The 17,352-nt window shown below is 45.0% G+C and overlaps 1 protein-coding gene across 1 annotated transcript in view; it reads right to left on the reverse strand.

The window, feature by feature from the left end:
* ISX (intestine specific homeobox) overlaps positions 1-17,352 on the reverse strand; it is a 292,370-nt gene that overhangs the window by 18,398 nt on the left and 256,620 nt on the right. Inside the window, exons 2-3 of the mRNA XM_006137966.4 lie at positions 15,411-15,844; positions 5,359-5,604 (exon numbers count right to left, since the gene is read on the reverse strand). Coding sequence (XP_006138028.2) covers positions 5,359-5,604; positions 15,411-15,594 — 430 coding nt within the window. The 5' untranslated portion in view covers positions 15,595-15,844. The remainder of the gene's footprint in view (positions 1-5,358; positions 5,605-15,410; positions 15,845-17,352) is intronic.

Genomic DNA, 17,352 nt, shown 5'->3' on the forward strand with positions numbered 1-17,352 from the left:
GCTTGTTATATAGCTTCTGCGCTTGCCTGATTATAAGCTAAAACTCTTGTAAAAAAACAATAGAGAAAAGTCATGCCCCCAATTTCAAAGTGGAAGTATTAAAAGACCAAATCCCAGGGTTGTGATGGAAAGTTCTCAGACCAGTTTGAAAAAAAAAAACAATCAAAAACACAGATGACCTTCAAGAAAAACGTATTAAAAACATCCTTATTGTACCATTGGTCACATCACACAGGTCCTATTATCAGGAGCTCATTGTCCTATACCCTCTGGAAAACATGCACTATAAATGTACCATGCTAGGAAAATGCAGATTGGAGGAGGGAAGCACCGAATCCTTGCTTAACGGTCTCAATTTTTAAACACCGTGTTAATAGAAACTCCATAACAACATTTACGGCATTGAGAAGCTGTGTCTACATGTTTGTATGCTTCAGTGCCCATCAGCATTCACTGAGAGTTGCACGTGTGTACGTTGAGAAGCGAGAGGGGAGAATTTAGCCTTAATGCCTTCCATTAAATAGTCAGGAAGAGTAGTTAAAAGCAGCATTACCCTTGCAAGAGTGAGAAGAAAAAGCACTAGCTTCCAAGAGCTCCCAGCTGTAAACCCAACAACACATGGAAATCCAAGTACAGTATCACATTTCTAGCGGTATATGTGAGCCCCACACATTAACAACACATATAATGCAGGAATCATTGTATCTATGCATGGCAAACTAGTGAGCTACATAGTGGCAACAAAAAGTACATATAAAACATTTATTCTTTTCTTCCCCGTTTTCCCTATTCATTAGGAATTGCTTCCTTGTGTTCAGAAGGGCGAAGTGTTGGTTTTGGACCAAATTTTTCTCCTGTCATGGGTGAGGAGAGAACTTTGGGTGATGTTGAAACAGATCCTATGCCATCCCCTGTCCATGGTCAGTGTACAAGACGTGTCTGCAGGGGGAAAGGAATGTGACCAGTTTGTCTCTGTGCCCCAGCCAGCTCCAGTCCAGTGAGGCAATTAGCAGCCAGGACAACTTAGAGAGACCTCCAGTCTGCTCTACCCTGTGCCAGAAGCCTAGCTCACCAGAGAGCACCAGAATTGAGGATACAATGGTGGTTTAAACCCATCTTTACTCTGCTGGACAGCTGCAGTCGGCGTTCTTTAGTGGCAGCACAGGATCGGGCCCATTGTACATGTTTAACAGAATAACCAGTTATTACAACACTGGCCCTGTTCATCCGCTGCCCTGGAAGACCTGCTAATTCGCACTGAGCGGGCACGCATGTTGGCCTCGCTAGTCCTGCTTCTAATGAGGAACAAGGGAAGTCGATGGGCGCGTGTGCTCCCGTCGACCTCCCACGGTATGGATGCGCCAAAACATGATTTAAAATACTTCAATGCCAGCTACGTAATGAACACAGCTGGAGTTGTGTATCTTAAGTTGATTTTCCCTTTAGTGTAAACCAGACCCAACTGTCATACTGGGTAAGAACCAAGCTCCATTCAGCCCTGTGTCCTCCATCTAAGTGAGCATGGGAAACTTAACTTAATCATTTCCTGTCTCTAGTGGGGGTAAATCCATAACCTTAACACTGCATTATTTAAAGGCAAGAGACCATAGGTCTTGCATAGCCAAAGCATTCATTTAAATAACTGGGCAGGGAAGTGAATTAAAACAGAGTCAGGAGCTCAGGATTTGGCCTGTAGGTTTGGAGTAGTTGTTCTTTTTGAATTTACTGTGTGGAGCTGTGTCAATTTCCCCCAGCAGCACACCGGTCCCACTTGTATTTTAAGATTTGTTAAACCGCAGTGCTCCTGGCCGGTTTTGATAAGCATTCATAGTTGCACAGACCCAAATCCCAGAGATTAATAATTTCACAAAGAGCCACTGTTATCAACATTCACACCCAGCACACGCAGCTCGAAAACAGGGCCTTTCCCTATCTTGCCATTTCATGGAGCAGATCCCACTAGCTCAGCCACTACAGCAAACTGTTCTGAGAAAGCACTGCTGAATTGTTCCCACAGTAAGCGATGCAGCGAAATCATTCACATTATAACTGGCATCCAGCTGAGCGGCTAGCAAAATTAAGAGAGCTGTCAGAGCAGTAATTCTAACATATCTGGTCCCAACCTCCAAGATAGGAAATCAATGGATATGAAATCACTTTTCCCCAGAATGGGGAGAACTGGGTCCTCAGAAAGGAATATTTTAATATTCTGTGTTGCTCACTCCAGCAAGTCTGATCACTGTAAATAAAACAGTGACGAGGTTATAATTCTATTTATTATAAATGACACGGTATTTCTAACCCCTTATCGGCAGTGGCCATCCTGCTAGAGAGTTTTATCACATGTAATGTTGTCGGGTGACAGGTTTGTATCAAAGCAAGGGCTCACTCCAGTCTTAGGCTACATTCAAAGCTCTATTGCAGACATATTCTAGTCAGTGAATGTGATACTGATCATACCCCCCAATGCCCTCTTTCTCTCTCAGCACTGCACAACTTACCTTTGGAAGTGGCATAATCTCTCTCTCACACAGGAACACACATAGTTGCTTTCTGGATCTGCGTGGCATCCTTCCCAGATTATCAGGAAGACTTGGGGAAAAAAGATCTTTAGGGTGGGGTCCCTGGTAAGTATTAGTGTCTCCCAATTCAAAGGCTCTTCAGGGGGCAGGAAGTGCATGCTTGTTCCCCCAAGGCAGTGGGACCAGAGGGCACTCTGCCAGTGCTGTTGCAATGAGTGAGGTGCAGACATAATTCAGAATCCTTGGCATGGTGTCTTGGGAACCCCTGGGGATTCCCTCGCCACCACACATTGGAGATTATTGGGTGTATCAGCTACTGCACTGTGAGGTAATCCCTATTGGCTGCCCAGCTATTGCACTGCACCAGAAGCCTGCTCCAAAGCACACCGAAGTCAATGGCAGTGAAATGGAAATGCAATGGACACTGGATCCAACTCTAAGGAAGGTGAGTCTACACACAGTGGCCCTTGCCTGTCTGCCTTTCCTGGAGACACTTTTAGAGTGTAGCAGAGCAACCACCTCTAAAGAGGACCGGAGAAGATGAAGGAAGGCCACCAGTCCCTCTTTCCTAAGAGATTATACAGCTCAGTGACGGAAGTGTTCCTGGGGCCTTGGTGGGTGGGGTGCAGTTGTGGGGAGTGTGGAAGCAGGCTCTTTGCTGGCCAGGCCTCTCGTGCATATTGCCATCCAAGCAAAAGGTCAACTTCACCTTGATGAAAAACCCTATGTACCTTAAAGATCAGTGAAGAACAGGAACAAAAACCAGACCTGAAAAGTTCATGTAAAGTTCGTGCTGGTTGTGCTGACTGTGCCATGCCCAATAAGGCAGGAAAGGAAAAACAGGAAACCACCTCACCCCCTTACTCCTGTCACTTAACAGACAGGGTCTGCTAGCCTATCACAAAAAGCATGCAAAAGCTCTCTCTATAAAACAGCTACCCCTCCTATATCAAATTGAGAATTCCCGAATAAATCATTGGAAGGCAGAATATGAGCTAGGTCCAAGGACTGATCACCCGAGGGCCATCTCCCGCTCAACGAACCCAAACGAGTTCCTGTAGAGCGTAACGTATACTAACCATGACATTGTTGCTGTTGTACTTTGTGTTTTTTTTAAGTGTGAGTATTGCTATCTAAACTTAGTTAAAAGTTTTGTTAAGTAGTAGTGTTAAGAGTTTTAGATAAATAATTAGACTTATGAGTAAGATTGATGTAAATGTAACTATTGATAATCCCTGGTCCCTTATTGACAACTATTGGGACTTAGAAAAAGCTCAGGGAATTTTCATTTATTGTATTGCACTTTGCTTATTGCCCCTACTAATAGTTATTTGGCGACCACGCATGTAAGAGACTAATAAAGAAAAGCTATGATTGGAAGCATTCTAATAAAAGTTTAAAAGATATTTAGTAATAGTTTGACTGTTTCTGCGCCTCCCTGGGACTAGCCACATTTCCGAACCTTTTACTTTAAACCACAGGGAGGGATTTTCTATAAAATTCAACCCCCTAAGTGAACCTACAGTGGCTATGCAATGCATCCCCTCTGAACTGGGGCTTGTCAAGCCTATTTCATGTGCACCAGACTTTCTAGGGGATACTTTCACTGCTTGCTGTGGCTTTCCACAGGAGGATCAGCAGGAGGAACCACTAGTCCCAGGAAGTGGCAGTCGGATAGCCCCCCACTCTGTTCCAAAATGCAGTTACAGCTCAGATCAGAAAGCATTAGTTTTAAATCACCAACAGGAATTCCCACAAGGGTAACCCACTGTCAGCTTACGTGTCTGGCTAACTAACCGTAATCATTTCTGACACTGGCAGGAGTCAGTTTCCTACTTTAGTAGTGGCCTGATGTCAGGAGAAGATCGCTAATCTTGTGTGACTAAACTAGAGACGGTGCTGAACTGGAAGGGTGGACCAGAACCCCTCATTAGCTTTGGGAAAATTTGACTCCAGCTCAGCATCTAGACATTGCAGTGTGGCTCTCCCTCTAAGGGTACGTCTAAATTACATGGCTCCGTCGATGGAGCCATGTAGATTTGTTTGTTTGGCAAAGTCAAATGAAGCCGCGATTTAAATGAGCCGGTAAACCTCATCCCACGAGGAATAATGGGGCTGCCGACAAAGGGCTTTGATGTCGGCAGGGGAGCGTCCAGACTAGCGCGCTGAGCGGACAAACAGCTGATCAGCTGTTTGTCGGCTCAGCGCGGCAGCCATGTAAATTTAAATGAAGCCGCGATCATTTAAATCGCGGCTTCATTTGACTTTGCCTATGTGTCTAATCTACATGCCTCTGCCGACAGAGGCATGTAGTCTAGACACAGCCTAACATAAAGAAGTGTTTATTTCACAGTGAGTTCTTTCCATGGGCATTCAATCAATCAGTGCTAGTGAGATAGAAACTGCCTCACTGCTTCCACCACTGGGCTCTCCCTACACTGCCCCATAACAGTAAAATGGCCTCCTCTGGCAGAGGGTTCATTACCAACCACGGACCTGATTCTGTTGTGCTCCACAGTCGGTGGCAAAGCACCTATTTAACAGAATGACAGCAGAAGTCAGCCATTTCCGTCAACGGCTGATTACAGTTTAATCTGTGAGAAGCATTTACCTCATGAAACTTAGAATGTGGGCTGAGGAAAATGAGTGGAATGCTTAGGAACAGAAACTTCTAGGTTCCATCCCCATGTGCGACCCAACCAGGAGCTGAGGTTATGGAAAAACTGTTGTGATTGCTAGTAATTGCTGACATTTAATAGTGATGCCTGTATGTAGTGCACCATAACAATTGTAATTTCAGGTACCCTTCGAAGAGGCAGGACCTGAGTGTACTCACCCTGGAGAGAATGGTCTGCTGGGAATTCACACAGCTCCTCTTCCTCATGTTTTCTCTTGCCTCCTAGCTGCTCATATACATCATCCTCACTGAGAAAAGCAGTGGGGCTTGCATCCAGGGTGGTGGGGCTCCTGCGGTGAACTGGCTGCATTGTGCTGGCCTTGACCACAAGTGCAGAAGGGGAGGCAGAGCCGAGCGGCTTTGCTGAAGGTAAAGTATTGTCTGATTTCCCCATGCTGCTGGAATCTGTGAAGGGCATAGTACATGAGTGCTTTGTATCAGGGACCAGCATTCTCTGCTGCTGTCTGAATGAAAGCAAGAAACATGGGCACCCAGTTCAGACCAGCATGCAGGGACATGGAGAGAAGTGGGAAGTGGGAACTAGTCAAGTTAGACATTGATGGGGGTGGGCTTGTCCCAGTTAAACTGCGGAGCAAGACTTGAATGACCACTGGGCTCTCCATATACCACCCCATTACAGCTCTTCTGAAAACCTGCTTCCAATGGGGATGCTGCACACCTGAACACCAAGCCCCAAACTCTTTAGAAACTCCAAGCACTTTGTGCAAGCACCTTCCTCATTGCCAAGGATTGGACGTAGCCTACCTGCACAGCCTGTCAACATCATACCTTGTCTGTCCAGAAAGGGTACTGTAGCACCATGTATGTTTTGTCATTGACCTCTCTGCTTCTCATCCACACACCTCTGGCAGCCATGAACTGAGCATTAGTCCAGAACTTACATTCCTCGTGTACTTCTTATAGCCCAGGGTGGGGAACTTCAGGCCCAGAGGCCAGATGTGGCCCCTGGCTTGTCTGGATCTGGCCCCTAAGGATTAGGGCTCCCCCTCAGCATTGGGGAGCCCGTGCTGGTGCTCAAGCTCCCTCCCCGTGTCCCCCCAGGACAAGAACACACAAAATCCAATAGTCTTTTTCCTTCTCGGTCAGTGAGGACTTTTTTTTTTTTTTGCCCCCGACTGACTTGTTCATGGGTCAGTGGCTCCTGATCCAGAAAAGGTTCCCCACCCCTGCTATAGCCCATCACTCTGGTTTCTGGATTTTGTCCCATTATCAAGCTGCACCACAAAGAGGACCCCTGACTGTTCTTCCTTTCTTGTCTCAGCATCTGAGCTGACAGCAAAATGAAGTTGTGCTGAATTTTAATCTCATCTAGGTACCGGTAGGTAAGGCAGTTCCCATAGTAATATGCTTTTTGCCTGGCTATTTGCATGGAAAGAAAATTTGGCTTTTAATATGTATTTCATTTCTGGCTTAATATCTGGCCTTAACAAAGCACCAAACACTTTAAGCTTTGTGGAGTTTCATTTCTGAATAAGTTTTACTCCATTCTATTTATAATCACCCACATAGTGTCGATAATTACATCACTTGGAGACAAAGGGCCAATGCACAATGACTTCAATGGGAGTCACACAAAAGTATCGGAGGGCAGAGGCTGATCCACAGAAAATATAGTCAGAAAAAGCTTTGAAAATGACACAAAGCCTCTTCGCAAGAAAGGACAATTGTTCAAATGTTATCTTCCAAATTATCACAAGTTTCTGGAGAGACTTCTACACACAATCGAATACAGCCCAGGCATGTTGCCCTTTAGACCCTGGTGCAAGGTCCATCTCTTCTCTCAAAATTTGTAAGGAGGGAAGGGGGAATACTGTGTGGGTTGGTTTTTTACTTTGTTCCTTTTTGGGCTTTGCAGAAGTCTGAGGTTCTTGACATTAGTTATTAAAATTAGTTTTGTTTAAAGAGACTAATTAAGAAGAGCTCTGTGCTGCTTGAAAGCTTGTCTCTCTCACCAACTGAAGTTGATCCAGTAAAGGATATTACATCACTTACTCTGTCTTTCTATTGTTTAAAAGGTCACTATGGGGCTGCATGCACTGCTTGTTACACTCGCCACCTCCCACCCCCAGCCACTACACTTGCCAATCCCCCTCCCCCCCCCGGCCACTATGCTCACCAACCCCCCTCCGGCTGCTACGCCCTATCACCAGCCTGCTCCTGCATCCCCTCCCTAGCTAGACACTCTAACTCCAGCCCACACTTGCATCCTCCCTCCTGGCCACACTCTGCACCCTCCCCCCTCCTGCACCACATCTCCCACTCAGATCCTGCACCCCTATCACTATCCCACTCACTGGCAGAGACCAGAGGGGGGGCACATGCCGGAGGGGAGAGGGAGGAGGTCGCATGGCTCCCACTTCCCCGGAGCACCCGTGTGTGGCTGCAGCGGCAGCTCCCCAGGGGCCACGGGGCAGCCAGTGGGTCAGGCTCAGATGATAGAGGGGACCTAACCCCAGCAGCAGCAGCTCCTCCCCAGCAGTGCAACTCCCAGGGACATGAAATGGGAGCCAGAGCCGGAGCAGCCCATGCCCAGAGGGTATTCCACGCAGCTGAGGATGGAGATGGGCGGCAGCAGCAGCATGAGGATGCAGACGAGATGATGACATCACTCTATTGTCCCACAGAATTTTTTTTTATATATAGAGAGATGTTGTGCAAATAGGAAGGCTGGACCCGTGGTTAGGACCCTGTGGTGTAGAAGATCTCATTCAAGTCCTTGCTTTGCCAAAGACTTCCCAGTGACCTTGAGCAAGTCATCTAGCTTAGTTGCTCTCAGTCTTTCCAGACGACTATACCCCTTTCAGGAGTTTGATTTGTCTAGTGTATCCTCAAGTTAAACCTCACCTAAAAATTGTTTGTTTACAATATTAGACATAATATTACAAAACTGTCACAGCACGCTGTTACTGTAAAATGGCTTACTTTGTCATTTTACCATATGATTTAAAAAATTCTAAATTGGAATATAAATATTGTACTTACATTTCAGTGTATTATACAGAGAGCAGTATAAACAAGTCATTTTAGTTTGTACTGGCTTTTGGTAATGCTTGTTATATAACCTGTTGTAAAATGAGGCAAAAATCTAAACAAGTTGATATACTCCCTGGAAGATCTCTGTGTACCCCCAGGGTGCATGTATTTCTGGTTGAGAGAGACCCACTCTACTACCCTCACTTTCCCATCTGTAAAATAGGCATAATAACACTTCCGTACATTACAGGGGTGTTGTGAGGCAAAATCCTTTAAAGACTGTGAAGTAGTCCAGCTACAAGCATCTAAGATAGGGTTGGGAGGAGCAATTTTATAACTAATTTTATAACTAATATAATACAGTAAATTTGTATTTCATATGTTGTCCCATCCTCCAATCTTTCATGCACAAAAGATCACAAAATGAAGTGCTCAGATACCACAGAAATGGGCATGGCTTATGGATCTCAAAAGAATAATCTAGAATAATCATAAGCTAAAGAGGAGAAAGGCTCAGAGGGAGAGGATGAGAGCAAGTGATAGATGGCAGAACACTTATATCTGTGGAGACTGGAATAAAAGACTGAGCAAGAAGGAAGCAGGTAGTTGAAAGATCACAGAGGCAGCATGGGATGGAATTCAGTATATGGAGAGTTTGGAAAACTCAAGAGTAGATTTGCAATAGGCTAGGGAAAGAGAGGTGTGGGGGGAAAAGGCTGATGTTGTCTGTAGGGTCATAGAGCTGGCAGTAGAAGACCTGGGTTTTGGTCCCATGTCTGCTGCAACTTCTATTGTGACTTGGACATGCCTATTATTTGGTTGTGCTTTGTCTGGCTGACGTGGTGGTGGCTTTCAGAACAGCCCATTTTGGTAGTGGATATTCATGAGAAATTTTTTCAAAAAGTATTTATGAATTTGAGCCAGGGAGAAATTTTCTTTGGCAAATACAACCTTTTGCTGCAGGGATAGTGGTATTTCAGCCTGGCTCAACCTGAGCAGAGCGCTAGTCATGTGCAGAGACCTGGCCTTGACAGCTGGCTCAAAATGGCCTTTCTGGCCTGGCTTTCATTCTCACAAATGGTGGTGAAATATCCTTGGGAAATGATTTTTGTCAGCAGCGTTGAAGACTATGGCAAGAGGGATGTGGAGTTTCTTTCTTTGTGATTCTATATCTAACTATGAAATAAGTGCTTTTTATGGATTGGATGATTTGGCTATATTGAGCAGGGGGTAGCTACTCTATTACATGCCTTGATCTAGCCTCTCCTCTGCAATAAACTGAGTAGAGTACAGTTAGAGTGGAGCTAGACAGCTGCGCTATTTCGGGACACTTCCGGTATCCCAAAATAGTGTTTTCTGCATCTTGACAGCATGCCCGTTATTTCAAAATAGCTTTCCAAATAACAGGCGTCGCTATTCCAACATCTCTGTAAACCTCCTTCCACTAGGATTAAGGAACATTTCAGAATAGCAGTTTATTATGAAATTTGTGTAAACAGCGCCAAATTTCAAAAAAAGCTATTTCAAAATTAACTCGAAATAAGCTACGCAATTTGCATAGCTCAAATTGCATAGCTTATTTCAAGCTAAGAGAGCAGTGTTGACGCACTTTCGGCATGAAGTAAAACAACCCATATTATGTACAAGTTTCTCAGGACAGGGGCAGAGAATTCCTTAATTCTTAATGCAGATTTGGGGCACTACAACAATACAAGCATAATGCCAATATTACTATTTCTGTTGCTATTGCTAATTCCCCAGATCCAAACTTTCCAGCCTGAACTGTCCTGGTAAAACAAAACCCAACCAACTCCCCAGCCCCCACACCCCACTACAACCCTTCCTGACTTTGGAATGCCTATGCCAGTACTACAGACCAAACTTTTATTTCAGGCTTGCTTTCCTTCCTATTGAAATCCAGCTCCAATGAAAGTCGGCAGAAGAAGTCAGGTCACTAATCAGATCATCTATCAGAAGATATAACAGGACTCCCCTCTTTTAATTAAAAGACTCAGAAACACCAGTGGTTCTTGCCAGGAAAAGTTGTTTGACTCATGGGTGTCTGTTTGGTAGATGGCAGCCAACCTGTTTGGGGGAAGAGGAAGAGGTGGCAGTAGGGCAAGGGTGGGCAAGATACCACTCACGGGCCAGATCAGGCCCACTATGCCACCAGATCCGGCCCATGGACACCCTGCTGGGAACCTTGAGGCATGCAGCAGCTGCTGTTTTAAGTTCAGGGCAGCTCCCTGGGACTCTCTGCTCTGGAGAGCAGGGGAGGCTTTGGGTGATCTCCCCACCCTCAGCCCAATCCTCAGCTCCTATTGGTCAGAAACAGCTGCCCAATAGGGACTGACCCCCATCCAATCTCTCAGCTCCTATAGGCTGGAAATAACCAGCCAATAGGAGCTGAGAGATTGGCCTGGGTGATGGGGGCAATGCAAGCCTCTCCCCCGTCCTGGAGCTAAGAGCCACATGAATGGAGCAGCTTGCAGTTTTAAGTGGTATGGGGCTGCTGCAAGCAAGAAGCCCAGCCTGCCTTGTGGGTGCTGCAGGGCTGCAGGCCAGGAGATGGCGTGGGGAGTGGCTGGAAGGTGGGGCCACGATCGGCGCAAGGAGCCTGTGATTGTGCAGAAGCCTGGCGGGGGCGGACTCCCAGACACTCCCCCAACCCCAACTAGGCTTCTGAAGCATCCAAAGCAGTGATCACAGCCCCGCCTCCCAGCTGGGACTCCTAGACTGGGAGGCAGGGCCGCCATCGGCGCTGGGAGCCTGTGATTGCACAGAAGCCTGGGGACGTAATTGGCTTTTATTTCAGTGTACCTGCATCTTTAACTCTGTAAGGGTATGTCTACACTACCCCCCTAGTTCGAACTAGGGGGGTAATGTATGCATACCGAACTTGCTAATGAAGCCCGGGATTTGAATTTCCCGGGCTTCATTAGCATAAAGCCGGCGCCGCCATTTTTAAAAGCCGGCTAGTGCGAACCCCGTGCCGCGCGGCTACACGCGGCACGGACTAGATAGTTCGGATTAGGCTTCTAATCCGAACTATCTGTATGCCTCATGGAACGAGGTGTACAGATAGTTCGGATTAGGAAGCCTAATCCGAACTATCTAGTCCGTGCCGCGTGTAGCCGTGCGGCACGGGGTTCGCACTAGCCGGCTTTTAAAAATGGCGGCGCCGGCTTTATGCTAATGAAGCCCGGGAAATTCAAATCCCGGGCTTCATTAGCAAGTTCGGTATGCATACATTACCCCCCTAGTTCGAACTAGGGGGGTAGTGTAGACATACCCTAAGACTCTTTCAAACACATGCTATAGCTAATTCCAATGTGCTCTGGATCCGATGCTGCAGAAAGCAGGCCATCTGTTGGGAATTTTTGCAATGTAAATTCATCAAATCTGAGCACGGAGGAACCTGGGGGATGAAGAGCAGATGTTGCCTGAGCCATATCCAATGAAGTCTACTGCAAGATTCCCATGAACTCCAGCGAGGTTTGAATCAGACCCACAGAGCCTGCTGTGGGCAGGGGCAGTGGAAACTTTTCAAAAGGCCCCTGCACTGGATTTCATGCCTGAACTTAAGCATCCATTTCTCTGCCAGAAAAAAGTTCCCAAGTAAGATCTGCTAAGGCACCTCATTTCTGAGCTATAGTCTGCTCTGTTATTCTGGCCCCGCTTGCCCATCCAGCTCCTCTCTTTGTGCAGCTGCACCCTGACTTGTAGCACTTCTTATTGTTCCACTCCTAAGTGTTCACACAGTTCTGTTAATGCTGCTAATTCCTGGCTTGCATCTCCCCAGCCATTGCCGGCCTGGGATATCTACACCACTCTGCCAGTATGTGTTACTGTTGACCTGCAAACCCCATTGCTGCTCCAGTCCTGGAGTCTCGCACAGATTTCTGCAGTTCCCACCTGACCAGCAGTAACTCAAAACAGGTGTGGGTTGGGCCATTCTATAACACGTGCCACACTGGTATAATGTGGCATAAGGTTGAGTGACTTTGATGAAACACAGTAATTATCCTGAAATGTACAGTTGAGGGTGTAATTGCTTCTGATGAAATAAAGACAAAAAAACCTCATAGTTGTACTGGAGAAGTGGAAGGGCAATCAATGCCTGCATCTCCTTGGTGTGATGAACATGCACATGGTGTTGTTGCCTGCCAATCAAATGCTTCAGTTTTGTCCTGTATTTTAAAGCTACTTGATCAAGGATGGCAATGAAGTGGAAAAAAATTAAAAAATACTTAATGTATTTATGAAGCGGAGGGGCCATCCACATCATTTACATAGCTTTTCCATGTTGCAGTGATTAATTAGCCTGTGTGTGCATCTAAAGTATTAAGTACTATCATTATTTAAAGTATATGTTTTATATTGCCATAAACATATGGGTAATGCCATTGATTTAGCACACAACAGATGTGCAAACTCCATTATGGCTTTTCAGTAGTGGGCTGAAGAGCCATCACATGCTCTCACTCCAGCCATATTCAGTTTCTAAACTGATGAAATTTCCTCCACTTGAGCTTGATTTTTTTTTAAACAAAAGGGGGAAACAAATTGCACTTCATCAAGTCAAGGGATGGGCTTTGCTGTGCTGGCTGCATCATTTACAAGTCGAACAACTGCCTGTGCTCTCAGTTGAAACTGTTTGGGGGTGGAAATGTGTTTGTAGTGACATGCAATAATGGAATCCCTGACATCCTCGGAGTCCTGTATAAGAACTTGTCATAGCGAGCACTGGGATTTGACAAGCTCAACAGAGATGCAAATTGAAACAGAGCTGGGTTACTCCAATGCCTGTCTCAAGTCCAGAGCCATCAGCTTTAAGACATAAAAGTCCAGTTTACACTGTGGAAATTGACTGCACTGCAAGTCCCACTTATAACACAGAAGAGCCCACCATTGTTAAAATGGAGTGTAGTCCAGCTATATGGAGGGGACTGACTTGGTTTTTAACCATGTTTCAGAAATGATCAAAAGAACAGATTTTAGTATGATTCAAGAATATGGTTAGAAAAGAGTATGATGCAGCCAATGCTGAGGCTTCATTTTAGGAAATCTCCCACTGTTACATTATAACCAGTGGTAGGGATGGTGGGAATGATAATAGAGACTGGCCACTGAAGGTTTTACCACCATTGGGGACAACGAGAAAAAATTGGTGGCTGATTTACACTAGATTTTATTTCTACCATCACTGGTGAAACCAGGCTGGTGGGACAGCCAGGACAGAAGACATCTCAGACACTATCAGCTGTCTGAAAGACCAGACCGTGTTTTAACAAGGCTCAAACATGATAGACGTTCTTAGTGTAAAAGGGGCCAAAATTCCAATGTACAGTTCAGTTTAATCATTGACCTAAGTATGGTGAACACTCAGCTGTGGCCAAACTAGATTCCAACACAGTTGTCAACCAGTGTGGACAGGGTCAAAGTGTCTTAGGCAAAAGCAGTAGTTCTCAGCTAGGGATATGGTTATCCTTGGGGATACTCAGAGATCATCCAGGGGATACATCAATGCATCTAGCTTTGCCTAGTTTTAGAACAGGCCACATAAAAAGCCCTAGTGCAGTCGGTACAAATTAAAATTTCATACAGACACTGACTTGTTTATACTTCTCTATGTACTATGCACTGAAATGTAAGTGCAATATTTATATTTCATTTTATTTATTTAATTAATTAATTAATTAATATGGCTAAATGACAAAGTAAGCCATTTGACAGTAACAATGTGCTGTGACATTTCTGTAATTTTGTGCCTCATATTGTAAGTAAATAGTTGTAAAGTGAGGTGTAGCTTGGGGATTATGCAAGACAAATCAGACTCCTGGAATAGATGCAGGAGTGTGGAAAGGTTGAGAACTACTGGGCTAGAGCATATTTTGTGAACGTTGTCCTAAATCCCTTCCTAAGCCAGTTGTGCTGCCTCGATTTGATCCTGTTTACCCTGGCCATCCAATCCTATTAGAATTTATCCTGGTCCCAAAAGAGTGCAAATCACGCTGGCACACAGTTCTTACTTAGACTGTAAGTTCTTAAGGCGCACAGCCTGTCTCTTACCATGTATAGCATATGGCTGTTTGCTATTCTATTATAAATAATTATTAAATTCTGTTATATAGTGTGTTGAGAGGACTAAATGAGGGCTGGTAAAAATTAGCTATTTTTTGACAGAGAACTGGGCTTTTGTTTGATGGAAAGTTTCTGCTTTTTGCAGAAAATGTTGACTTTTTGTCAAAAATCCAAACAACAACAATGTTGGTTTTCAATATTTTCAACAAAAAAATGTTGGCATTTTCCTTGGGAACAATATAATTTCTGATTAACTCTATGCTAAGCTGATCAAAACCAAGGAAATACAAGTTAAGAAGGCCACACACTTGTTGATCTTTAGCACTGGAAGGTTTGCTGCTAAGGAGCTTGCTCCAGTTTATGAAGGAGCCCTCCTATCTCCCATGATAAAGATAGACTTGAAAGAAAAAGTATTTTTCCTTCCTGAGTTCTAACTACTTTTTCCTTGCTGTCCATTGCTCCTGTTCGAATCAGGGTAGTTGATTTTATCATGGCAAAGCATTTGTATGGAATTTGGCTCTGCTGAATAACTCTGGTGCTGGTACGCACCTCATAGTAGTAGGCCTCAATTTGTCCCTCAGACCCTTTTTTACAGGAGGAGCAGATGTTTTGTATAACAGTAAATAATAAAGGATTTTTTTGTAGATGAAAGGTCCCAGGATATTTTACTTGGTTGCAATTTTCAGGTATTCTTAGATTTTACACTGGTCACAGAGACCCAAGTCCTCAACGGTATTTTTGCAAGCCTAACTCACACTGAAATCAGGAGAGGCTACAAATCAGTGAGAGTTAGACACCTAAATACCTTTAAGGATCAGGGCCATTGTTTCTTGCCTGCTCAAACAGCACATCTCTCAGTCCTGATTTTTGAGAGCCTTTGTGGCATAATGAATCCCCAAAAGGGATGACAGCGGGTGGCCATGGTTATAAGCAAAGAAATTCTCAAAATCTTTTTGATTTCACGTTAAAATTATACTTATATATGTGTATTGAATGGAGAGGGGCAAACACTCTGCTGACCAATGAAGTCCCAGATTCCTACAAGGGCACAACCAGTACAAATTATATTCTAGTCACACCAAACAGACTTGGAAAGGGGGAAGTTTTCATTAAGCAGTATAAGTGGTGCTTACCCATGGCAAGTTCCAGCTGTGGCCCTGATCCCATGGCTGGAGCTGCTTTGACGTGACTACTGATAGTTCTTGGTGTATTGTTTAGGTGGGTCTTAACAGAGGGTTTCTTTAAGATCTCCTCAATAGAAAAAGACAGAGCAGGTTTCCCCTGACTGTCATATTCCCTCGAGTCACTCATCTTCATCCCGCTTGGAGGAAAGAAGACCAATTCTCTTTTTGTGTGCAAAAGGGAAGAAAAAATCCTCTCTACTAGAGTGCTCTCTGCCGCTTGCTTATTCCAAGAAAAATAAAGGTGAACAGGTGTATTCCTCTCCTTACCGGCACCCTTTCAAATGAAATCAGTGGCAATGGAGCAATGGCGACTGCTGATGTGTGAGAAAGCCCACATCTTCTCTTTCTGATCCTTGGAGTCCACTTCAAGGCCAAGAATAACTCTGGAGTAGGTAGCAAAATAATACCAGATGTCACTGGGAGAAAAGGCTAAACAGCTCTCACCCCCACAAAACAATCCCCAAAGCACTGCAGCTTTAAAGAGCTCTGAACAATCTCATTGTAATCCCAGGAGGAGTGTTCCCTGCAGACTCATGGCAAAAATGCCCAAGAAAGTGTCGCTTCACTTAGGTGAATGTTTGTGGAGAGATGATCTTCCTTTTTGCTTTTAAGCAAGAATCCCTTAGAAGTCCCAATATTGTTTTTCTGATATGAATATGACTTGAGAAAATAACAGAGTGCTTAGCTAATTCATTCCTTTATGCCCAGTTACTAGCAAGAGTGGCACACTGTATGCTTTCCAAATATTAGACTATCTGATGCAGAGAGAAAGGAACCCTCCCTAGCCTATAACATGCAGGTTTACTGCTGCCCCTTCAGCCACAATCTTTGAGTCAAGTTTTCTCCTCTTCCAGATCCAGAGCCCTCTGAAACTTCCACATAGGCCTTTTTTTATCAGCTTCCCTTCAAGCCAGCCATGCCAGGAGAAACCGCCATTGCTTCCATGGGACTGTCAATCCGCTGGCACAAAAGTGGTCTCCTTGTTCTTGGCTCTGCAGCAGGCTGGGTTGAGGAACCTCCCATCAGTTGCCTCCTACTCCCAACTGGGCATTTAAGCCGGGGGAAAATTCCCTGGTTAACACTGAAGAATTCCCCTCTATCCCACTTTTTTCTTCTCAGTATCTAAAGAACATGCAATTGGTCGAACTCTCCCCTCCTCCCCCGCCCCAACCTTGGTAAATCCTTCTGGGGTTGCCTCTTGCCTTTTACCTTTTCCCAGTCTGGCTCCCTTTTTCTGCTTATTCCCCTTTTGTGCTTTCCTTATCTGTCTCCTATAATTGTATGGCAGGCCCTTCCTTATTTGTCCAATGAACTGACAATCCTTGAGCTCATTTCCCATCATGCCATCCCTTGGTGGAGCTAAACCCCAAATTACTGTGTAACCAGGAGGCAATAAAAAAGCTGATAAGATGAAAAGCTCTCTTTGCTTTTTCTAGGGATTCTACAAACTGGGCAGACTCCAGCGAGCACAGGGGAAAAAGGGTGGCAGAAGGGCACAGAATGCTGCCCTGAGTCACAACGAAGCATATTTAGCAATCATACTTTATTAGTCTAAATTCCCCATGGGAGAGAGAGGAAGCAACTCTTTCCCACTGATAAAAAAATGGAGGAGTTGAGAATGGGAAGTGTTTTTCTTCCTTCCCTCTCCCCACTAGATCTGTTCATACCAAAGATTGCCCCCTTCCTCTTCTTCCTGGGTAATGGACAATCTAGCCCTCCTATGAGACAGCTCATTGGTCAGTGTAAAGGGGACCTCACCCATCCTCATAAGGGATATCTCAGTAGGTGAGACATGCCAGAGCCATCCTCACACATTCTCAGTGGTCCATCACTCTGGCTGAGGGACACCGTAGTTGTCTTTGCTTGTTAATCACTTTGCTTAAGGGCATTG

Source organism: Pelodiscus sinensis, chromosome 1 (assembly GCF_049634645.1).
Source record: "Pelodiscus sinensis isolate JC-2024 chromosome 1, ASM4963464v1, whole genome shotgun sequence".
NCBI classification, from domain to species: domain Eukaryota; kingdom Metazoa; phylum Chordata; order Testudines; family Trionychidae; genus Pelodiscus; species Pelodiscus sinensis.